The sequence below is a fragment of the Beta vulgaris genome, chromosome 8 (assembly GCF_026745355.1).
Source record: "Beta vulgaris subsp. vulgaris cultivar EL10 chromosome 8, EL10.2, whole genome shotgun sequence".
Taxonomy (NCBI): Eukaryota; Viridiplantae; Streptophyta; class Magnoliopsida; order Caryophyllales; family Amaranthaceae; genus Beta; species Beta vulgaris.
In genome coordinates this window covers 53,915,163-53,941,080 of record NC_079209.1, presented here as the reverse complement: position 1 = coordinate 53,941,080, position 25,918 = coordinate 53,915,163, and the positions used below count along the sequence as shown (strand labels likewise).

General features: G+C 34.1%; 2 protein-coding genes, 1 long non-coding RNA gene and 2 pseudogenes across 3 annotated transcripts; 3 read left to right on the top strand and 2 right to left on the bottom strand.

Moving 5' to 3' along the window:
• The first annotated feature begins 5,477 nt into the window (after nt 1-5,477).
• Nucleotides 5,478-8,714, top strand: LOC125492472 (berberine bridge enzyme-like 10; annotated as a pseudogene).
• Nucleotides 8,715-13,244: 4,530 nt separating this feature from the next.
• On the top strand, nt 13,245-13,921 carry LOC125492649 (uncharacterized). The gene is made up of 2 exons (XR_007269299.2): nt 13,245-13,433; nt 13,595-13,921. It is a non-coding gene; the product is annotated as an uncharacterized LOC125492649 (long non-coding RNA).
• Nucleotides 13,922-14,589: 668 nt separating this feature from the next.
• Nucleotides 14,590-17,830, top strand: LOC125492475 (berberine bridge enzyme-like 10; annotated as a pseudogene).
• A 754-nt stretch (nt 17,831-18,584) lies between these two features.
• LOC125492448 (uncharacterized) lies at nt 18,585-20,289 on the bottom strand. The gene is made up of 2 exons (XM_048634938.1): nt 19,135-20,289; nt 18,585-18,617 (listed from the first exon to the last, which is right to left on the bottom strand). Exons 1-2 carry the CDS (start codon nt 20,287-20,289, stop codon nt 18,585-18,587), a joined length of 1,188 nt encoding a protein of 395 aa, XP_048490895.1.
• A 57-nt stretch (nt 20,290-20,346) lies between these two features.
• LOC125492672 (uncharacterized) lies at nt 20,347-21,210 on the bottom strand. Its single transcript, XM_048635377.1, has one exon. It carries the CDS (start codon nt 21,208-21,210, stop codon nt 20,347-20,349), a length of 864 nt encoding a protein of 287 aa, XP_048491334.1.
• Nucleotides 21,211-25,918: the final 4,708 nt, after the last annotated feature.

Here is a 25,918-nt window from a genome sequence, read left to right as displayed (position 1 = left end):
CAAAAATTGCCCTTAATGACTAATTCTATCAAGTTTTTGTTTGGTTTTAAAAACGTAATAAGGTAGTTTAAGATAAAAAAAAAATACATTAATTAAATCAATTATTAATCTAATTCAATTAATTAACTCATGCTCAATTAATCTAATTCGTAAGAATATTATATATTCCTCATTAATTTTTACTTACAACATTTTTCATTTCAAAAAGTTTAGAGTACATATTACTTACAATAGTGACTATATAATCATAGTAGCCAATATATAGTAAACCTAGATCTAATTTCATGGCTCAACCAATCACTATAAGTCTATTAGAAAACTCTATCAATAAGAAGTAGTTTGGTTCAAGATATGAAATATAAGGGGAGTGGATACAAATAGAGTAGGAAAATGATAACAAAAACGGTTACATTTATTGAGTGTTTGGTTCAAGCCAAGTAACAAGATCGTAGTTGCGGGTGTGCAAAGAGCCCCTCCGCACAGGGTCCCAATCCAAAAAAAATTGGTTTTATTTGAAAAGGCCCAATTTGAAAAATACCATGCTTTGTATAAATGACAAACATTCCACATCTTCATCTCCATGCTCCATAATCCACGCTATCCCTATCATTTTCATCAATTTCTTTCACCAAAAATTCAACCTTCCATATCTTTAACTTTAGTATTGTCATCAATACTTTTTCATAATTATCAATGATACATCAATCCATCAATTAGTATTAATTCTCTATACTCTTTATGAAAAATTGTGGTCCTTTTCTCTCATTAAGAGAAAAGAAAGGGCTTAATTTCCATTATATAACAAGATTCCATAAATATCCAAAACAACCTCGCCAAATAATAATAACACTACTACAAATATGGGCAAAGTGACCACCCATAAAAGACCACTTTGATGACATAAGTGATTTTTAACAAAAAAACACCTAATTTTTTAGATGAGAGGTCTCTTATATTATAATAAAAAAGACCTCCTTTTTAGAAATGTGGTCTTTTTGCACATCCTCAAAATCTCCAATATTAAAGAAACCACTTATTTTTGTTAAGTGGTTATTTTGATTTTGTATCATTTTAGAGAATATATGGAATCCTAAAATATACATTATTAGCGGGATGAATTGTAAATTCAAAAACAAAAAAAATAAATTAAAGACACCTAACTAATAGCTTTATTCCAATTTTAAAAATTAAAACCCTAACTAAAAGGAATACTTTATTCCTTCTTCACTAATCACAATTATATTGATCTCATTCTTCTTCCCAGAGCACCGATACCGCCACAACAGAACCGCCTCATTTTCCGTGTGAAACCACCCAAAATTCCTTCGCCAGCTACCGTTGCCAGTACACTGAATTCACCGGCGGCCAATATTCCTCGCGTCTACTCGTCTTCGCCAACCTTTTCTCCCGATGATCGAATTATCGCAATTGCAGTCTACTCGACTTCGCAGTATACACTGTTCCATTGCAGTCTACCACCACCGCGTTATCGCCGACGACCGAATTATCACGGTAAGTGTCGATCAATTCATCTCGCATTTGTAGTTGTTTGTTTCTTGAGCATGATTTCAAATTACCCTTTTAGTTCTCTAGATAATGCTACCAAGTTAAAGGAGACATAAATGGGCAAAGATAGAGCCTCATAGGCAGAGTTGGGGAAGGTTTTGTGATTTAGGACTTAGGAGGGCTACCTGTATGAAAAAAGGTGAGTGTGGTGGTAGTTGAGGAGGTGAGAAAGCTTTGTGGTCATAGGGTTGGTGGTGGTACCATTCGCTCATTGTTCTATTTGTTTCTGTTTATTCTATTTTCTCTCTAAATTGGTTTGTCTAGTCAGTTCCTTGGTATAATAGGTTCTGCACTTCTACAAATGGGTTCACCATGATTGTTTGTTGATGGCAACCATCATTGTACATTGTATAGAAAATTAGAAATGACTTGGTTTATATTGCATTTCAAATGCAACTTGTAAAAAAATTCCTTGGTGGTTGCTTGAGAAGAACGGGAATTTGAGAATTTGGTTATATTGATTGGTAAGGGAGGGATAGAGGTAAGATGTAGGAGCACAAGTATTGCTTATAGTTCATGTAGATATATTTCACATGGAAAGTTCATAATAGGAGTGACATTCTTTTTCAGATGGAGCTATGGGATTAGTAGTTGATAGTAGTTTGATAAGGCTGATTCTAATCCCCACTGTCTGTGGAGACTTGGCCCTAATGGGTTGCTTCATAGGATTCCTCTGAATAGCTTTCCCTTTTCTTGAATTCTTAATATTTACAGAGAAATAGCTGATTGATGTCATCTCCAATGGAATAAACACGTCCTTGTCTAGACACGTAATGCTTCCGGCTTTCTCATTCATATTTTCTTCCTCGACCTCCAATGACCTGAACTTCAAGTCGTCTACTATCATCAACACAAACTAAACACTAAATATCTTACACAAAGTTGCCTATCTTTTGCACACAACACCACAAATTTGCCATTTCTACACCTAATAGCTACTTTGGCAGATTCGAAATTTAGTTATCACATTATGTGGCTGAAATTCAGATACTGAGTGTCCAACAAGGGTTCAGATCCGAGTGTCAGGTTGAAGAAATCTCAAAGTCAAGGACTAGGGTAAGTTGTAGAAGGTTCCAAATTCTGAATTTGGACTTAGTGACCACACAATTTTCGAATTTTTAGTAGTAAGTTTCCAGATTACTAGTCAATTAATTAAGCTTTTTCCAAAGTCTTAATGCTTTGTGGTTGAATTATTAAATATATGATTTCCTTTGAGAAAAGAAAGAGCTATAAAAAGGTTTAGTTACTGTACATGTACAATAGAATTTTCCGATTAAAAATATTCCTCCTCAGTGGTCAGTTCAACCAATGCAAAGCTGCATTGAATTCCTTGATTGGCTTCATCATTATCAATTTCTAGGTTTCTTTAATTCTTGAAGAAAATTAAACTAATAAATTGTGTTATTGAAATGAACATGCATTTCTTGCTGCGGTAGTAGGGATTCAAACCATCCCCTTCTATTTAAGATGTTAAGCAAAGAAAAAATTCAATTAGGTAATCCAAGGTTTGGGTTAATTACACTAATGTATTATTTAATAAACGTATTTGGCCTATCTAGAAGCTTAACTAAAAATATGTATATTCTTTTATGGACTTAAGAATTGATGGTAATGTATTATTATTTGATGAACGTATTTGGTCTATCTAGAAGCTTAACTAAAAACATGTATATTCTTTTATGGACTTAAGAATTGATGCTAATTTTGTATGGGGTACATTGTGAAACCAAATCTGCAAAATTCCACGAACCGGTCAAACTTTAATCACAATAAAAAATATATGCTTGTGATTCTTAATAAAGATGAATGTGTATGTCATGTTAATAATTTATTACTTCAATCAAAACAACCGTGTGTTGAGAACTCTTAATCCCCACTTAATAATTTTTATGTTATTTTCAAGATCGGAGTGACTCACTTGTCCATTTTCATGAAGTAAGTTAAGTTCGGTTGTGTTTTTAGTTGTTCTTTCCTAATTTCATTACAATATAGAACTTATTATATATATATATCCAAATTAATGTGCAAGATACTTGAGCGAAAAGTGTCAACAAGGTGGTGTATGTGGATGTATGGATTTTGTGATTCAAATTATTTATCTCCTATGACACAAACCAATAAAGAAGAGCAATTCGACTATCTAGCTCGTGTCTTTGGCCAAAATGAAGGGAATAATGTTAATCAACTATTCTTTGCACCTTATCATGGAAGTAATTATGAATTATTAAATTAATTATTAAAAGGATGGGAAGATGTTAACTGGCTATGCACACACTAACATTTACAGATGTGCAGTCGACATTGGATGCTAGCGGTCATTAGTCCGTGGAATGGAGTGGTGTTTTGGCTTGATCCTGCTGGGGCGGAAAATGATATTCTGAGTTTGCTCAAAGGACCATAAACGAGTATGTATACAAAGTACATTATATATTTAACTCATAATATTGAAGTAATCATCTAATTTTTACTTGACAATTTTTAGGGGAATCATAAAATTTAGTCTTGTATATCGAAAGGACATTAAGAAAATGAAAAAGAATCCGACAATTAAGTGGAAAAAACATGAGGTATGTTATTCTAATTTTTTATTATTTAGATGCATTTATATTGATGCTTATTAAAATTAATATGTAATATGACTAATTGTATAATTACCTCTATGAACAAGTGTCCTCGTCAATCCCAAGAATCTTTGGACTGTGGATATTATATATGTCGATATATGCTCGAGACTATAGAGAAAAGGCGACAAGTGATTCCTGATAAGGTATCAATTCTTTCAAAACACCATTCACTTGATTATTTCTCATATCTATTATTAGTGCTTGAAGTTAACCAAGATTTATACTTATCAAAATACTTACTTTTATGATTAACAACATATTTCATATCAAATTATTTTTAAATAAATTTATTAATTTTTGTAGTACTTTGGCGGAGTTACAACTGAATTTCCTCAAAACAAGCTTGACGAGTTGAGAGACTTATGGATCAAATACGTGGAGGAATATAAACAAGCGGAAGAAGTGGAATCTGAAGAAAGTGTCGATTTTGATTAGGTGTTAAGCAGGATTAGATAGGAATTAGTTAGAACAATGAGTTGATTAATTTACTCTGCATATGAGTTGAAAGAAATAATGGCTGCTTTAGGTATCTTTTGAGAAGTTGATTTTTTAATCTTCATATATCGATATTATTTTGTAATGAATTATGGTATTGCATTAATAAATTTTTGTCAAGTTATATAATAATTCGAATTTTGTCAATGCAAGTGGCACGCGATTTTGTAGGAAATATATAAAAAAAAAATTATAGGTTAATTAAATAAAGCCACAAGCTAGAATTTTGTCGTTAAAAAAAATGAGGCAAAGACACCATCTGTTCTAATGTATGGCCTCTTATATCAAATTAAATATAGTACTTAGGAAGACGAAAGAGACCACCTTTCCATCTAAGTGATTTTTTTGAGAAAGATAAAGAGACCACCTATAAAGAATAAGTGGTTTTTTAGTACGATGAAAGAGACCACATTTGTTTTTTATGTGGTTCCTTATCCTTCTTATTTTTTCCTACTACAATAAAAAAAAACCACTTATTTAAAAAAAGTGGTCTCTTCTTTCAATATAACAAACCACCCATAATAAGTGGTCTTTTACCCTGAGAGACCACTGAGCTAGAGACCACCTCTAAAGTGGTCTCTAAGGTGTTTTTTAGGGGGTCTCTTTATGCATTTTTGTAGTAGTGTAATGAAGCTTAACCATTACCTTCAAGTTATATTATTTTCGTTTCTTGAAGCACAAAAATAATGAACCAACCCCTAAATCTCTAATTTCCCTTCTTTTCTGTTCAACGTGTGACTTTACACTCCACACTTCACAATTCACACATGAAAACCAATATAATAATATTATATGCAGGTAAGTGTTTTGAAGCTCAGCCCTCGTGCACCTCAAGGGCGAAAGCACATCCACTATAGCTAGTTAATGATAATCTAATTAAATAAGTGGGTAATATATATAATCCACTTTAACAAAAAAAAAGTTCCAGATCATCGAAAAACTCCAAAGCAGAACCATGGCTTCCCAAATAGTTAGCTTAGTGGCTTTACTTCCAATCATCTATTCTTGTTATATCATCATTATTACCATCACAAGCTTTAGCTTATATACCACAATTTTCAAAAACCAACAACAATGATTTAACCGTAAATGCCTTTGTTCAATGCTTAGAGCAACATTCTAATCCCTCAGATTATCCAATCTCTGAGGTAATATACACCCCAAACAACTCCTCCTTCGAGGATATCCTCAATACACGAGCCAACAACCTCCGCTATCGACAGCCGACGACTCGAAAGCCGTTGCTGATCGTGGTTCCTAGGACCGAGCTCAATGTGGCTACAATCGTTACTTGTGCTAGAACCAATGGTGTTAAAATTAAGACTAGGAGTGGGGGCCATGACTACGAGGGGATCTCGTTCACGGCCCCTTTCCTTTTATTTTACTAGATATGTTTAAGCTTAACAATGTTAAGGTCGATATTAAAAAAGAGACAGCGTGGGTCCAATCTGGAGCCACGCTAGGACAGATCTATTATAGGATTGCGGAGAAGAGCCCGTACATGCCTTCCCCGCGGGTGTGCCCGCCGTGGGCGCTATTTGCGGGGGCATTTAGCGGGGAGGTACGGGGCTTTAATAAGGAAGTATGGGTTATCTGTTGATAATATTGTTGATGCACGAGTTGTTGATGCTAATGGAAGGATTCTTGATAGGAAAGCTATGGGAGAGGATTTTTTTTGGGCTATTTGTGGTGGTGGGGGATCAAGTTTTGGGGTCATTTTGGCTTGGAAGCTTCAACTTGTTCGTGTACCATCCAAGGTGACTGTTTTTAGAGTTACCAAGGATGTAGCTTCTCCAGGTTAGTACCATTATATCAATGTTATCAGGATCGGGATCCTACTTTGGATCGTAGGGGTTGATAGAATCGAATCGGTGGGATCGAATCGTAGGATCGTAAGATCCTACGATTCGGTGAAATAGAGATAATTATACTAAGATATGGTGAGAATATCATGTTAAAAATTTACACATAGTAATAATGAACTTTTTAATTAGCAAATGATGACAGTTTTTCAATAGTATAAGATTGATATAACATGCGACCAAAATCTAATAGGAGAAATATAATATGTGAAATTACTTTATGATTTTTATACGGTAGGATCGGATCGTAGAGTCGTAGGATCGTAGAATCGTGTTAAGATCCTACCATGTGATTTTTTTTGGTTGGGCAGGATCGAAAGATCTTACAAAATTAAGATCCTACGTAGGATCGGGATCGGTGAGGTCCTCCAGGATCGTAAAATCGTATAATCGTAAGATCTGGATCGGGATTTTAACAACAATGATTTATGTGTTTTTCTCCAATTAAATATCCGATTTGTCTTTTGACACTATTTTTACATATTTCATGTTAAGGTCTTTTACTTCTGTTTTGTTAAGAGTCACTATTTTCTTTTGCTGAGTAGTTGGATTAATGATAAAATGTTGTATCCAAAAAAATTAAAGAGGTGTACTTGCGTTTGGGGAAAAATACAGTAATATGCAACTTTGTCATTTGTCTCGCTAGGTAGTTTAGTAATATTAATTTGTCATAAGTTTTATTATGCCTAATTAAAGATATTGTAGCTCAAATTGTACGTTGTTAATCGTATCAAAATATTTGGGTCAAACTAAAAAGGGTGTAGTATGATACTACCTCCATTCGTTTTTTTATTATTAGACGCACTTTCTTTTTAGTCCATTTTTTGTAATATAGACACTTTCACTTTATCTAAAAATGGTAACATTTTCTATCATCTTTGCCACCTTTCAATCCATCTCTACACAGACTACACTTATTCATACTTTCTCTTTTCTAATATTTTTTTTCACTTTTCCCGACTTTTAGACACTATATTTCATACTTTTGGCGATTACTTTGGTTATTCCTGAAATTGAACTGTGTAAATCTTTTGAAAACGGAGGTAGTAGTATATTACAAAGACAGCCATACATTATCCTACATATATGGCACTTCTTATTGTACTATCTGACTGACAGAAAAAATTCTGTAAACAGGAGTGAATCACATCTTGTACAAATGGAAAAAATAGCTCATAAGCTCCCTAAAGAGCTTATTATAAGGATAGAATCAAATGTGAGTCCAACTCCTGAAGGCAACATAACAATAACCGCGGATTTCCTCACACTATTTCTTGGACGCAAACAAAAGCTTCTTCACATACTGAGCAACAGCTTTCCTGAGCTAGGAATTACACCAGAAGATTGTAAGGAGATGTCATGGATCGAATCAGCGATGTTCTGGCATCGCATTCCTGAAGGCACACCACGCGAAATCCTGCTCAACTACGACATAATCTATCCAGCATATCGTAAAATCAAAGGTGACTTCATCAAGAAACCAATCCCTGAATCTGCACTACCTAAACTATGGGAGAAGATCATGCAGACAGGAGAAGTTTATATGGAATGGACTCCTTATGGAGGAAGGATGGATGAAATTGAAGAATCCGCGACTCCTTTTGCTCATCGAAAGGACAATTTATTCATGATTTTCTATGATTTGTTATGGATTGAGGATAATATGGATGAAGTTTACTTGAATAAGGCAAGGGAGTTATATGATTTTATGGCACATTTTGCTTCTGATTCTCCAAGAGAAGGTGTTCTTAACTATGTTGATTTGGATATTGGAACTTCATGGGAGAAGTATTTTAAAGGCAATTTTCCTAAGTTGGTGATGGTTAAGACTAAGGTTGATCCTACTGATTTTTTCTCTCATGAACAAAGTATTCCTACATTGTTTAAGTTGTTGGAAACAGGGAGTTCAGTAAAGGTGGCTTTAACAGTCTTTTGCATTTGCCTATGTAAAAATTTGTTTTAGTCTAGGAGGTCTTTGATAATCTTATGGAGTTAAGTATAATTTATAATCCCTACTATGTATTGAAAGCCAAGTGCTTAGACTTGTATTATGAACATACCATCCATTATTTGAAATAGCAATAAAGTCCATCATGTTTGCTTGGACATTGAAAAAAAAATCTCTCATGAATATTTTTCATAGCAAATTTATACCATACATTTTATATTGGATGATCCTATGTAAGTAAATTGAAGATCGGGCCATTAGTGGATTACGTTATTAATGGGTTAGTTAAAAGTTGTTGGAACATGCAATGGGGGTTATGGGTCAATAGCAGATCGATAATGTAAGGACCGACCCATCAATAGAAGACTAAGGAGAAAGGGGATAAGAGGAGAGAGAACTAAGCCCACACAATAAAACTAACAAAATACATAATTTTATTGCCATATTTTTTTTATACATATTGCATATTCAACAACTTAGCTTACACAAGGGCCTATGTGTACAATCACCATTAAGCCACTCTGTTCATATTTATATATAGGAAAACTAAAATTTATATTCCTATTTTAGATTAATTTACGCAATTTAAATATCATTCATATTCTATTCCTAACTCTAAAAAAGCGAGTTAAGAACAATACAAGGACCTGAACTTTAGACCTAGTTATCATTAAGGACCTAAACTTTAAAAAGTTATCAATTAGGACCTGAAGCTAACAGACGTTATATCCAACGTTAAAGTCAACAACCACATTTTATTAAATAAAGAAGTCAACAACTAAAGCAAAACATAGATTCACCCACTTAAAAAAAAGGGCAATAATTAAAATATTTTCCAAAAGAAGAAGATACAGATGCTGCATATTTCAATCAACCGCATACTCCCAAAAATTAGCAATAGCAGCTTTGACCCAAAAAACACCAAAAAAAAAAAAAAACCAGAAGTTTATATTTTCAAGTTGTTTATGCTATAGCTACTCTTGTTTCTGCAAAAACTCCTCATGATTCTGCAAAATGACAAATTGACATTCAATATATTTTCAAGATCGTAGTTGCGGGTGTGCAAAGAGCCCCTCCGCATAGGGTCCCAATCCAAAAAAATTTGGTTTTATTTGAAAAGGCCCAATTTGAAAAATACCATGCTTTGTATAAATGACAAACATTCCACATCTTCATCTCCATGCTCCATAATCCACGCTATCCCCTATCATTTTCATCAATTTCTTTCACCAAAAATTCAACCTTCCATATCTTTAACTTTAGTATTGTCATCAATACTTTTTCATAATTATCAATGATACATCAATCCATCAATTAGTATTAATTCTCTATACTCTTTATGAAAAATTGTGGTCCTTTTCTCTCATTAAGAGAAAAGAAAGGGCTTAATTTCCATTATATAACAAGATTCCATAAATATCCAAAACAACCTCGCCAAATAATAATAACACTACTACAAATATGGGCAAAGTGACCACCCATAAAAGACCACTTTGATGACATAAGTGATTATTTAACAAAAAACACCTAATTTTTTAGATGAGAGGTCTCTTATATTATAATAAAAAAGACCTCCTTTTTAGAAATGTGGTCTTTTTGCACATCCTCAAAATCTCCAATATTAAAGAAACCACTTATTTTTGTTAAGTGGTTATTTTGATTTTGTATCATTTTAGAGAATATATGGAATCCTAAAAATATACATTATTAGCGGGATGAATTGTAAATTCAAAAACAAAAAAATAAATTAAAGACACCTAACTAATAGCTTTATTCCAATTTTAAAAATTAAAACCCTAACTAAAAGGAATACTTTATTCCTTCTTCACTAATCACAATTATATTGATCTCATTCTTCTTCCCAGAGCACCGATACCGCCACAACAGAACCGCCTCATTTTCCGTGTGAAACCACCCAAAATTCCTTCGCCAGCTACCGTTGCCAGTACACTGAATTCACCGGCGGCCAATATTCCTCGCCGTCTACTCGTCTTCGCCAACCTTTTCTCCCGATGATCGAATTATCGCAATTTGCAGTCTACTCGACTTCGCAGTATACACTGTTCCATTGCAGTCTACCACCACCGCGTTATCGCCGACGACCGAATTATCACGGTAAGTGTCGATCAATTCATCTCGCATTTGTAGTTGTTTGTTTCTTGAGCATGATTTCAAATTACCCTTTTAGTTCTCTAGATAATGCTACCAAGTTAAAGGAGACATAAATGGGCAAAGATAGAGCCTCATAGGCAGAGTTGGGGAAGGTTTTGTGATTTAGGACTTAGGAGGGCTACCTGTATGAAAAAAGGTGAGGTGTGGTGGTAGTTGAGGAGGTGAGAAAGCTTTGTGGTCATAGGGTTGGTGGTGGTACCATTCGCTCATTCGTTCTATTTGTTTCTGTTTATTCTATTTTCTCTCTAAATTGGTTTGTCTAGTCAGTTCCTTGGTATAATAGGTTCTGCACTTCTACAAATGGGTTCACCATGATTGTTTGTTGATGGCAACCATCATTGTACTATTGTATAGAAAATTAGAAATGACTTGGTTTATATTGCATTTCAAATGGCAACTTGTAAAAAAATTCCTTGGTGGTTGCTTGAGAAGAATGGAAATTTGAGAATTTGTTTGTATTGATTGGTAAGGGAGGGATAGAGGTAAGTGTTAGGAGCACAAGTATTGCTTATAGTTCATGTGTAGATATATTCGATGGAAAGTTCATAATAGGAGTGACATCTTTTTCAGATGGAGCTATGGGATTAGTAGTTGATAGTAGTTTGATAAGGCTGATTCTAATCCCCACTGTCTGTGGAGACTTGGCCCTAATGGGTTGCTTCATAAGGATTCCTCTGAATAGCTTTCCCTTTTCTTGAATTCTTAATATTTACAGAGTCAATAGCTGATTGATGTCATCTCCAATGGAATAAACACGTCCTTGTCTAGACACGTAATGCTTCCGCGCTTTCTCATTCATATTTTCTTCGACCTCCAATGACCTGAACTTCAAGTCGTCTACTATCATCAACACAACTAAACACTAAATATCTACACAAAGTTGCCTATCTTTTGCACACAACACCACAAATTTGCCATTTCTACACCTAATGCATACTACTTGGCAGATTCGAAATTTAGTTATCACATTATGTGGCTGAAATTCAGATACTGAGTGTCCAACAAGGGTTCAGATCCGAGTGTCAGGTTGAAGAAATCTCAAAGTCAAGGACTAGGGTAAGTTGTAGAAGGTTCCAAATTCTGAATTTGGACTTAGTGACCACAACAATTTTCGAATTTTTAGTAGTAAGTTTCCAGATTACTAGTCACTTAATTAAGCTTTTTCCAAAGTCTTAATGCTTTGTGGTTGAATTATTAAATATATGATTTCCTTTGAGAAAAGAAAGAGCTATAAAAAGGTTTAGTTACTGTACATGTACAATAGAATTTTCCGATTAAAAATACTTCCTCCTCAGTGGTCAGTTCACACATGAAAGCTGCATTGAATTCCTTGATTGGCTTCATCATTATCAATTTCTAGGTTTCTTTAATTCTTGAAGAAAATTAAACTAGATAAATTGTGTTATTGAAATGAACATGCATTTCTTGCTGCGGTAGTAGGGGATTCAAACCATCCCCTTCTATTTAAGATGTTAGCAAAGAACAAATTCAATTAGGTAATCCAAGGTTTGGGTTAATTACACTAATGTATTATTTAATAAACGTATTTGGCCTATCTAGAAGCTTAACTAAAAATATGTATATTCTTTTATGGACTTAAGAATTGATGGTAATAATTATTATTTGATGAACGTATTTGTCTATCTAGAAGCTTAACTAAAAACATGTATATTCTTTTATGGACTTAAGAATTGATGCTAATTTTGTATGGGGTACATTGTGAAACCAAATCTGCAAAATTCCACGAACCGGTCAAACTTTAATCACAATAAAAAATATATGCTTGTGATTCTTAATAAAGATGAATGTGTATGTCATGTTAATAATGTTATTACTTCAATCAAAACAACCGTGTGTTGAGAACTCTTAATCCCCACTTAATAATTTTTATGTTATTTTCAAGATCGGAGTGACTCACTTGTCCATTTTCATGAGTAAGTTAAGTTCGGTTGTGTTTTTAGTTGTTCTTTCCTAATTTCATTACAATATAGAACTTATTATATATATATATCCAAATTAATGTGCAAGATACTTGAGCGAAAAGTGTCAACAAGGTGGTGTATGTGGGATGTATGGATTTTGTGATTCAAATTATTTATCTCCTATGACACAAACCAATAAAGAAGAGCAATTCGACTATCTAGCTCGTGTCTTTGGCCAAAATGAAGGGAATAATGTTAATCAACTATTCTTTGCACCTTATCATGAAAGTAATTATGAATTATTAAATTAATTATTAAAAGGATGGGAAGATGTTAACTGGTATGCACACACTAACATTTACAGATGTGCAGTCGACATTGGATGCTAGCGGTCATTAGTCCGTGGAATGGAGTGGTGTTTTGGCTTGATCCTGCTGGGGCGGAAAATGATATTCCTGAGTTTGCTCAAAGGACCATAAACGAGTATGTATACAAAGTACATTATATATTTAACTCATAATATTGAAGTAATCATCTAATTTTTACTTGACAATTTTTTAGGGGAATCATAAAATTTAGTCTTGTATATCGAAAGGACATTAAGAAAATGAAAAAGAATCCGAAAATTAAGTGGAAAAACATGAGGTATGTTATTCTAATTTTTATTATTTTGATGCATTTATATTGATGCTTATTAAAATTAATATGTAATATGACTAATTGTATAATTACCTCTATGAACAAGTGTCCCTCGTCAATCCCAAGAATCTTTGGACTGTGGATATTATATATGTCGATATATGCTCGAGACTATAGAGAAAGGCGACAAGTGATTCCTGATAAGGTATCAATTCTTTCAAAACATCATTCACTTGATTATTTCTCATATCTATTATTAGTGCTTGAAGTTAACCAAGATTTATACTTATCAAAAATACTTACTTTTATGATTAACAACATATTTCATATCAAATTATTTTTAAATAAATTTATTAATGTTTGTAGTACTTTGGCGGAGTTACAACTGAATTTCCTCAAAACAAGCTTGACGAGTTGAGAGACTTATGGATCAAATACGTGGAGGAATATAAACAAGCGGAAGAAGTGGAATCTGAAGAAAGTGTCGATTTTGATTAGGTGTTAAGCAGGATTAGATAGGTAATTAGTTAGAACAATGAGTTGATTAATTTACTCTGCATATGAGTTGAAAGAAATAATGGCTGCTTTAGGTATCTTTTGAGAAGTTGATTTTTTGAATCTTCATATATCGATATTATTTTGTAATGAATTATGGTATTGCATTAATGAAATTTTTGTCAAGTTATATAATAATTCGAATTTTGTCAATGCAAGTGGCACGCGATTTTGTAGGAAATATATATCAAAAAAAAAATTATAGGTTAATTAAATAAAGCCACAAGCTAGAATTTTGTCGTTAAAAAAAATGAGGCAAAGACACCATCTGTTCTAATGTATGGCCTCTTATATCAATTAAATATAGTACTTAGGAAGACGAAAGAGACCACCTTTCCATCTAAGTGATTTTTTTGAGAAAGATAAAGAGACCACCTATAAAGAATAAGTGGTTTTTTAGTACGATGAAAGAGACCACATTTGTTTTTTATGTGGTTCCTTATCCTTCTTATTTTCTCCTACTACAATAAAAAAAAAAACTACTTATATAAAAAAAGTGGTCTCTTCTTTCAATATAACAAACCACCCATAATAAGTGGTCTTTTATCCTGAGAGACCACTGAGCTAGAGACCACCTCAAAAGTGGTCTCTAAGGTGTTTTTAGGGGGTCTTTTTATGCATTTTTGTAGTAGTGTAATGAAGCTTAACCATTACCTTCAAGTTATATTGTTTTCGTTCTTGAAGCACAAAAAAATGAACCAACACCTAAATCTCTAATTTCCCTTCTTTTCTGATCAACGTGTGACTTTACACTCCACACTTCACAATTCACAATTCACACATGAAAACCAATATAGTAATATTATATGCAGGTAAGTGTTAGAAGCTCAGCCCTCGTGCACCTCAAGGGCGAAAGCACATCCACTAACTAGCTAATGATAATCTAAATAAGTGGGTAATATATATAATCCACTTTAACAAAAAAAAAGTTCCAGATCATCGAAAAACTCCAAAGCAGAACCATGGCTTCCCAAATAGTTAGCCTAGTGGCTTTGCTTCCAATCATCTATGTTCTTGTTATATCATCATTATTACCATCACAAGCTTTAGCTTATATACCACAATTTTCAAAAAACCAACAACAATGATTTAACCGTAAATGCCTTTGTTCAATGCTTAGAGCAACATTCTAATCCCTCAGATTATCCAATCTCTGAGGTAATATACACCCCAAACAACTCCTCCTTCGAGGATATCCTCAATACACGAGCCAACAACCTCCGCTATCGACAGCCGACGACTCGAAAGCCGTTGCTGATCGTGGTTCCTAGGACCGAGCTCAATGTGGCTACAATCGTTACTTGTGCTAGAACCAATGGTGTTAAAATTAAGACTAGGAGTGGGGGCCATGACTACGAGGGGATCTCGTTCACGGCCCCCTTTCCTTTTATTTTACTAGATATGTTTAAGCTTAACAATGTTAAGGTCGATATTAAAAAAGAGACAGCGTGGGTCCAATCTGGAGCCACGCTAGGACAGATCTATTATAGGATTGCGGAGAAGAGCCCCGTACATGCCTTCCCCGCGGTGTGTGCCCCAGCGTGGGCGCTGGGGGACATTTTAGCGGGGGAGGGTACGGGGCTTTAATAAGGAAGTATGGGTTATCTGTTGATAATATTGTTGATGCACGAGTTGTTGATGCTAATGGAAGGATTCTTGATAGGAAAGCTATGGGAGAGGATTTTTTTGGGCTATTTGTGGTGGTGGGGGATCAAGTTTTGGGGTCATTTTGGCTTGGAAGCTTCAACTTGTTCGTGTACCATCCAAGGTGACTGTTTTTAGAGTTACCAAGGATGTAGCTTCTCCAGGTTAGTACCATTTATATCAATGTTATCAGGATCGGGATCCTACTTTGGATCGTAGGGGTTGATAGAATCGAATCGGTGGGATCGAATCGTAGGATCGTAAGATCCTACGATTCGGTGAAATAGAGATAATTATACTAAGATATGGTGAGAATATCATGTTAAAAATTTACACATAGTAATAATGAACTTTTTAATTAGCAAATGATGACAGTTTTTCAATAGTATAAGATTGATATAACATGCGACCAAAATCTAATAGGAGAAATATAATATGTGAAATTACTTTATGATTTTTATACGGTAGGATCGGATCGTAGAGTCGTAGGATCGTAGAATCGTGTTAAGATCCTACCATGTGATTTTTTTTGGTTGGGCAGGATCGAAAGATCTTACAAAATTAAGATCCTACGTAGGATCGGGATCGGTGAGGTCCTCCAGGATCGTAAAATCGTATAATCGTAAGATCTGGATCGGGATTTTAACAACAATGATTTATGTGTTTTTCTCCAATTAAATATCCGATTTGTCTTTTGACACTATTTTTACATATTTCATGTTAAGGGTCTTTTACTTCTGTTTTGTTAAGAGTCACTATTTTTCTTTTGCTGAGTAGTTGGATTAATGATAAAATGTTGTATCCAAAAAAAATTAAAGAGGTGTACTTGCGTTTGGGGAAAAATACAGTAATATGCAACTTTGTCATTTGTCTCGCTAGGTAGTTTAGTAATATTAATTTGTCATAAGTTTTATTATGCCTAATTAAAGATATTGTAGCTCAAATTGTACGTTGTTAATCGTATCAAAATATTTGGGTCAAACTAAAAAGGGTGTAGTATGATACTACCTCCATTCGTTTTTTTATTATTAGACGCACTTTCTTTTTTAGTCCATTTTTTGTAATATAGACACTTTCACTTTATCTAAAAATGGTAACATTTTCTATCATCTTTGCCACCTTTCAATCCATCTCTACACAGACTACACTTATTCATACTTTCTCTTTTCTAATATTTTTTTTCACTTTTCCCGACTTTTAGACACTATATTTCATACTTTTGGCGATTACTTTGGTTATTCCTGAAATTGAACTGTGTAAATCTTTTGAAAACGGAGGTAGTAGTATATTACAAAGACAGCCATACATTATCCTACATATATGGCACTTCTTATTGTACTATCTGACTGACAGAAAAAATTCTGTAAACAGGAGTGAATCACATCTTGTACAAATGGCAAAAAATAGCTCATAAGCTCCCTAAAGAGCTTATTATAAGGATAGAATCAAATGTGAGTCCAACTCCTGAAGGCAACATAACAATAACCGCGGATTTCCTCACACTATTTCTTGGACGCAAACAAAAGCTTCTTCACATACTGAGCAACAGCTTTCCTGAGCTAGGAATTACACCAGAAGATTGTAAGGAGATGTCATGGATCGAATCAGCGATGTTCTGGCATCGCATTCCTGAAGGCACACCACGCGAAATCCTGCTCAACTACGACATAATCTATCCAGCATATCGTAAAATCAAAGGTGACTTCATCAAGAAACCAATCCCTGAATCTGCACTACCTAAACTATGGGAGAAGATCATGCAGACAGGAGAAGTTTATATGGAATGGACTCCTTATGGAGGAAGGATGGATGAAATTGAAGAATCCGCGACTCCTTTTGCTCATCGAAAGGACAATTTATTCATGATTTTCTATGATTTGTTATGGATTGAGGATAATATGGATGAAGTTTACTTGAATAAGGCAAGGGAGTTATATGATTTTATGGCACATTTTGCTTCTGATTCTCCAAGAGAAGGTGTTCTTAACTATGTTGATTTGGATATTGGAACTTCATGGGAGAAGTATTTTAAAGGCAATTTTCCTAAGTTGGTGATGGTTAAGACTAAGGTTGATCCTACTGATTTTTTCTCTCATGAACAAAGTATTCCTACATTGTTTAAGTTGTTGGAGAACAGGGAGTTCAGTAAAGGTGGCTTTAACAGTCTTTTGCATTTGCCTATGTAAAAATTTGTTTTAGTCTAGGAGGTCTTTGATAATCTTATGGAGTTAAGTATAATTTATAATCCCTACTATGTATTGAAAGCCAAGTGCTTAGACTTGTATTATGAACATACCATCCATTATTTGAAATAGCAATAAAGTCCATCATGTTTGCTTGGACATTGAAAAAAAAATCTCTCATGAATATTTTTCATAGCAAATTTATACCATACATTTTATATTGGATGATCCTATGTAAGTAAATTGAAGATCGGGCCATTAGTGGATTACGTTATTAATGGGTTAGTTAAAAGTTGTTGGAACATGCAATGGGGTTATGGGTCAATAGCAGATCGATAATGTAAGGACCGACCCATCAATAGAAGACTAAGGAGAAAGGGGATAAGAGGAGAGAGAACTAAGCCCACACAATAAAACTAACAAAATACATAATTTTATTGCCATATTTTTTTTATACATATTGCATATTCAACAACTTAGCTTACACAAGGGCCTATGTGTACAATCACCATTAAGCCACTCTGTTCATATTTATATATAGGAAAACTAAAATTTATATTCCTATTTTAGATTAATTTACGCAATTTAAATATCATTCATATTCTATTCCTAACTCTAAAAAAGCGAGTTAAGAACAATACAAGGACCTGAACTTTAGACCTAGTTATCATTAAGGACCTAAACTTTAAAAAGTTATCAATTAGGACCTGAAGCTAACAGACGTTATATCCAACGTTAAAGTCAACAACCACATTTTATTAAATAAAGAAGTCAACAACTAAAGCAAAACATAGATTCACCCACTTAAAAAAAAGGGCAATAATTAAAATATTTTCCAAAAGAAGAAGATACAGATGCTGCATATTTCAATCAACCGCATACTCCCAAAAATTAGCAATAGCAGCTTTGACCCAAAAAACACCAAAAAAAAAAAAAAACCAGAAGTTTATATTTTCAAGTTGTTTATGCTATAGCTACTCTTGTTTCTGCAAAAACTCCTCATGATTCTGCAAAATGACAAATTGACATTCAATATAAGTTAGTGGTTTGTGAATGCAAGAAAAGAAAAGAAAATAAAATTATCAAGAGGTTGAAAATATTGGTACAGAAAGTATTATGTTCACCTTAATGGTTCTGTGAACTTCTATTAAACCATTTGCTTTGTGCTAGATCCTAAGTACCATAAAAGAATATCTTTATATTGTTAGTGTTTATTATTAATGAAATTAATGAAAGTTCTTTTACAATATATATGTTGATAAATTTACCTGCAATGCTTGACTTGAAATGGTATGCCTTCCATGAGATTGAGCAACTGAGCTTGAGCTTGTTTGTGACAGAGGAAAATCATGAACTCTGGACATGGTTTGCTCACCTTCAAAATCAGTTTAATAAGCAACCCTCCTAGGATTTATTTCTGATAGCATCTGTTCAATTAGTTAAAGTTGTAAACACCCACACATTAACATATTCAAGCCTAATTAAGTGTCATACAAACAAAAAAAAGCTTATAAAGTTACTTACAGATGCTTGTCTTTGAAAACCGTTTGGATAAGTATAAACCCCAAAACCCCTGTTATGCATAGGCGGTGGAGTTGGATTGTGGCTGGTATGCAATGGTGGTTGAGCCCTTTCAGTTGCAAGAGTTCCAGCAACTCTTTCCTTTCTCTTTTGCTTGGATTTCGGTGGCTGTTCGGTGCTCGCTGTCATATTGTTATGGTAGTCATTGCTTTGTGTTAGAGAGCTTTTGCAACTTCTCTTATTATGACCTTCTTCACCACATACACTGCATCTCATAATGGCTCCAGTTCTCCTTCTCTTACCAGCTGCAGTAACCTCACCCGCTTGCCTTTTTCTTTTGATTGCGCGTCTATTTCTGACCTTTTTCAAAGGAGGGGGTAGAATTGGAGATTCATCAACAGCTATCCACTCTTGTGGGCCGTTCACGGGCTCCAACAAATACTTATAAGCCTTTAAATATGATTCCTTCTTATAATACTCACTAACGTAGTGCTCCGGGTGCTCCACTTTATTCCAAATGGCAGCAATAGCATGGTTGCATGGGATTCCATTTAGCTGCCATGCATTGCAACTACATGTTCTATCAAGTAGATTCACAACATATTTCACCTGAGTTGCACCCTCTCTAACACCATAACAGAATGCTCCATCCCAAAATGCAGACCAACCCCTAGCACCAATCTTAGCCTTTTCTAGTTGTTGTTGGATTCTAGGGCATAACAAACAATCTTTCTTACCAATGAGATACCTTTTCTTATGCAACCTATCCATCAACCCCTCTCTTATATCTTCAAGCATACTTATTATGGGTTTATGCCTCGAGTTTAAAATGTAAGCATTGAATACTTCACTCATATTATTATCGATAGTGTCACAACATGATTGCGCAGTATAGAACGCTCTACACCATTTTTTATAATTTCTGTTAAGCAAATCATTAGCTGCTGCATCTGATATGTCTCTGAAAAGCTGAATGTTTTCCTTGAACTTATTTTCGGTTGTGCTTTTTGCTATCTTCCAAAACAGTTTCCTATATTGTTGACCTCCCCCGTATATGTCCCTAAAATTACAATAAACATGTCTGGCACAACATCTGATTTCCGCCTCCGGAAGAACCTCTGCTATTGCGGCAATAAGACCCTTTTGTTGGTATGACATAACTGTAAATCCAGCTCCATGTGTCGTGCGCAAGTCACTAGCTAGCAACTCCAAAAACTAGCCCCAACTATCCTTACTTTCAACTTCAACAACGGCCCAAGCAATAGGGAACATTTGATTGTTTCCGTCCCTTCCTACAGCAACCAACAATTGTCCTCCATAAGGAGCTTTCAAGAAACATCCATCTAAGGAAATGAATGGTCTACAACCATCTAAAAAGCCTCTTCTCAGCGCATCAAAACATAAGTACATCCTTTCAAAGACGTTGTTACTCAATTGAAACTTAATTGTGTTGTTTGGATTTGATCTTCTGATTTCAGCTCCATATCTTGGCAACAAAGCAAATTGTTCCTTGTACTCACCAACAATTAGTGCTTGACCCTTCCTCCTAGCCTTGAAAGCCATAAATTTGGAAACTTTGATTCCCCAATCTAGCCAAACCGAATCCATTAGTTCCATTAATTTCAAGTAAGGATTAATCTTAAACTTTTTCTGATAGTGATTTGCTATCCATGTTGAACTAATCTTATTCACTTTACAACTCCAGCCACAAGTGTGCTCACCCAAATGTGTTTTGACAGCAAATGATTTTTTATTACCATCCCAAGAAGCCCAAATTCTCCAAGGGCATCCATCAACCTTACAAACTGCTCCAACCCTATCTTTATGGTTCTTGGTGTATGATACATTTTTTCCATGGTGGATACAATAATCAGCAAGAGCCTTCTTTAACTGTTCAGCATTCTCAAATGCTTGACCAACAAAAAAAATTGTATCTTGAGGCTTAGTCCCATTCAATGTACCCCATATTATTTGGCTTACTCCTTCTGGTTGTTTGTGGAGCAACAAGATAACCAACATCGTCTTCATCAGACGATTCAGCAGGGCTTTCAAAATCCGAGTCATCATCCTCAAAGTCATCGTCTACATTCACCTTACTCATTCCCTTTGATTGAGCTAAGTTCCTTAGCATAACTAATTCTTCATTATAAGCCATTTGTTTCTTTTTTCTTCTCTAAGGACTGCCCTAGCAGTGACAACTTCATCATCATCTTTATCGGTACCCTCTGAATCGTAATCTATCATGCCTTCCTTTTCAGTTTGCTTAAGTCCTCCAACCCCTTTACAAACACTAGGTTCCACTCTTTCACTAGAACACCCAACTTCATCTCTAGTTAGCAAACTCATAAAAGAACCATGCAGTTCAACATCATCTAAAATGCATTTATAAACTGGATTAACTCTTGCCTCATGTTCAATATATATGTGTATGATTTTAAATTCAAGCAACAAACTTAAAAATGTATCAAATGTCCAATTATCAAACAATAAGAACCTTATTCCATCTTTCATATCTTTTCTTGGGTCCAAGTAATGCACTTTGATAATATCATTATAGCCCAAACTATCTATTAAATTCTTGACATACAATCCATTAATGTCCTTAGGCATATGTTCAAACATACTAACCTCTCCATTAACATAAGACATTAAACCATCAATTGCCCAAGAGCCACCATGATGCACAATTATACATGGGTTAAGTTCCATAACCTGTAGAATACAAAATTTTCAAAAATCATAATTACAATAATTCACACCTTAAAGATTATCGTGTAGCTATTACATAAGCTACCATTCCAACTCCTCTACAAATTTACAATCAAAGCATCAGTAGATAACTGATGTGGCCTTGTATGCATATCAGTTTGCTTCATTAAAGTCAAAATCCACTCAAATAGGTATTAACTAATTATATAAAAATCTATTTTTTTATAGCTAACCTATTTCAAAAACAACACTCTGTTTCATTACATCCTTGGCTTGAAGTCATGCATTACAAAAAAATGCCCTTAATGACTAATTCTATCAAGTTTTTGTTTGGTTTTAAAAACGTAATAAGGTAGTTTTTGATAAAAAAAAAATACATTAATTAAATCAATTATTAATCTAATTCAATTAATTAACTCATGCTCAATTAATCTAATTCGTAAGAATATTATATATTCCTCATTAATTTTTACTTACAACATTTTTCATTTCAAAAAGTTTAGAGTACATATTACTTACAATAGTGACTATATAATCATAGTAACCAATATATAGTAAACCTAGATCTAATTTCATGGCTCAACCAATCACTATAAGTCTATTAGAAAACTCTATCAATAAGAAGTAGTTTGGTTCAAGATATGAAATATAAGGGGAGTGGATACAAATAGAGTAGGAAAATGATAACAAAAACGGTTACATTTATTGAGTGTTTGGTTCAAGCCAAGTAACAAGATCGTAGTTGCGGGTGTGCAAAGAGCCCCTCCGCATAGGGTCCCAATCCAAAAAAATTTGGTTTTATTTGAAAAGGCCCAATTTGAAAAATACCATGCTTTGTATAAATGACAAACATTCCACATCTTCATCTCCATGCTCCATAATCCACGCTATCCCCTATCATTTTCATCAATTTCTTTCACCAAAAATTCAACCTTCCATATCTTTAACTTTAGTATTGTCATCAATACTTTTTCATAATTATCAATGATACATCAATCCATCAATTAGTATTAATTCTCTATACTCTTTATGAAAAATTGTGGTCCTTTTCTCTCATTAAGAAAAGAAAAGAAGGGCTTAATTTCCATTATATAACAAGATTCCATAAATATCCAAAACAACCTCGCCAAATAATAATAACACTACTACAAATATGGGCAAAGTGACCACCCATAAAAGACCACTTTGATGACATAAGTGATTATTTAACAAAAAACACCTAATTTTTTAGATGAGAGGTCTCTTATATTATAATAAAAAAGACCTCCTTTTTAGAAATGTGGTCTTTTTGCACATCCTCAAAATCTCCAATATTAAAGAAACCACTTATTTTTGTTAAGTGGTTATTTTGATTTTGTATCATTTTAGAGAATATATGGAATCCTAAAATATACATTATTAGCGGGATGAATTGTAAATTCAAAAAAAAAAAATAAATTAAAGACACCTAACTAATAGCTTTATTCCAATTTTAAAAATTAAAACCCTAACTAAAAGGAATACTTTATTCCTTCTTCACTAATCACAATTATATTGATCTCATTCTTCTTCCCAGAGCACCGATACCGCCACAACAGAACCGCCTCATTTTCCGTGTGAAACCACCCAAAATTCCTTCGCCAGCTACCGTTGCCAGTACACTGAATTCACCGGCGGCCAATATTCCTCGCCGTCTACTCGTCTTCGCCAACCTTTTCTCCCGATGATCGAATTATCGCAATTTGCAGTCTACTCGACTTCGCAGTATACACTGTTCCATTGCAGTCTACCACCACCGCGTTATCGCCGACGACCGAATTATCACGGTAAGTGTCGATCAATTCATCTCGCATTTGTAGTTGTTTGTTTCTTGAGCATGATTTCAAATTACCCTTTTAGTTCTCTAGATAATGCTACCAAGTTAAAGGAGACATAAATGGGCAAAGATAGAGCCTCATAGGCAGAGTTGGGGAAGGTTTTGTGATTTAGGACTTAGGAGGGCTACCTGTATGAAAAAAGGTGAGGTGTGGTGGTAGTTGAGGAGGTGAGAAAGCTTTGTGGTCATAGGGTTGGTGGTGGTACCATTCGCTCATTCGTTCTATTTGTTTCTGTTTATTCTATTTTCTCTCTAAATTGGTTTGTCTAGTCAGTTCCTTGGTATAATAGGTTCTGCACTTCTACAAATGGGTTCACCATGATTGTTTGTTGATGGCAACCATCATTGTACTATTGTATAGAAAATTAGAAATGACTTGGTTTATATTGCATTTCAAATGCAACTTGTAAAAAAATTCCTTGGTGGTTGCTTGAGAAGAACGGGAATTTGAGAATTTGGTTATATTGATTGGTAAGGGAGGGATAGAGGTAAGATGTAGGAGCACAAGTATTGCTTATAGTTCATGTAGATATATTTCACATGGAAAGTTCATAATAGGAGTGACATTCTTTTTCAGATGGAGCTATGGGATTAGTAGTTGATAGTAGTTTGATAAGGCTGATTCTAATCCCCACTGTCTGTGGAGACTTGGCCCTAATGGGTTGCTTCATAGGATTCCTCTGAATAGCTTTCCCTTTTCTTGAATTCTTAATATTTACAGAGTCAAATAGCTGATTGATGTCATCTCCAATGGAATAAACACGTCCTTGTCTAGACACGTAATGCTTCCGCGCTTTCTCATTCATATTTTCTTCCTCGACCTCCAATGACCTGAACTTCAAGTCGTCTACTATCATCAACACAAACTAAACACTAAATATCTTACACAAAGTTGCCTATCTTTTGCACACAACACCACAAATTTGCCATTTCTACACCTAATAGCTACTTTGGCAGATTCGAAATTTAGTTATCACATTATGTGGCTGAAATTCAGATACTGAGTGTCCAACAAGGGTTCAGATCCGAGTGTCAGGTTGAAGAAATCTCAAAGTCAAGGACTAGGGTAAGTTGTAGAAGGTTCCAAATTCTGAATTTGGACTTAGTGACCACAACAATTTTCGAATTTTTAGTAGTAAGTTTCCAGATTACTAGTCAATTAATTAAGCTTTTTCCAAAGTCTTAATGCTTTGTGGTTGAATTATTAAATATATGATTTCCTTTGAGAAAAGAAAGAGCTATAAAAAGGTTTAGTTACTGTACATGTACAATAGAATTTTCCGATTAAAAATACTTCCTCCTCAGTGGTCAGTTCAACCAATGCAAAGCTGCATTGAATTCCTTGATTGGCTTCATCATTATCAATTTCTAGGTTTCTTTAATTCTTGAAGAAAATTAAACTAGATAAATTGTGTTATTGAAATGAACATGCATTTCTTGCTGCGGTAGTAGGGGATTCAAACCATCCCCTTCTATTTAAGATGTTAAGCAAAAGAAAAAATTCAATTAGGTAATCCAAGGTTTGGGTTAATTACACTAATGTATTATTTAATAAACGTATTTGGCCTATCTAGAAGCTTAACTAAAAATATGTATATTCTTTTATGGACTTAAGAATTGATGGTAATATATTATTATTTGATGAACGTATTTGGTCTATCTAGAAGCTTAACTAAAAACATGTATATTCTTTTATGGACTTAAGAATTGATGCTAATTTTGTATGGGGTACATTGTGAAACCAAATCTGCAAAATTCCACGAACCGGTCAAACTTTAATCACAATAAAAAATATATGCTTGTGATTCTTAATAAAGATGAATGTGTATGTCATGTTAATAATGTTATTACTTCAATCAAAACAACCGTGTGTTGAGAACTCTTAATCCCCACTTAATAATTTTTATGTTATTTTCAAGATCGGAGTGACTCACTTGTCCATTTTCATGAAGTAAGTTAAGTTCGGTTGTGTTTTTAGTTGTTCTTTCCTAATTTCATTACAATATAGAACTTATTATATATATAATCCAAATTAATGTGCAAGATACTTGAGCGAAAAGTGTCAACAAGGTGGTGTATGTGGGATGTATGGATTTTGTGATTCAAATTATTTATCTCCTATGACACAAACCAATAAAGAAGAGCAATTCGACTATCTAGCTCGTGTCTTTGGCCAAAATGAAGGGAATAATGTTAATCAACTATTCTTTGCACCTTATCATG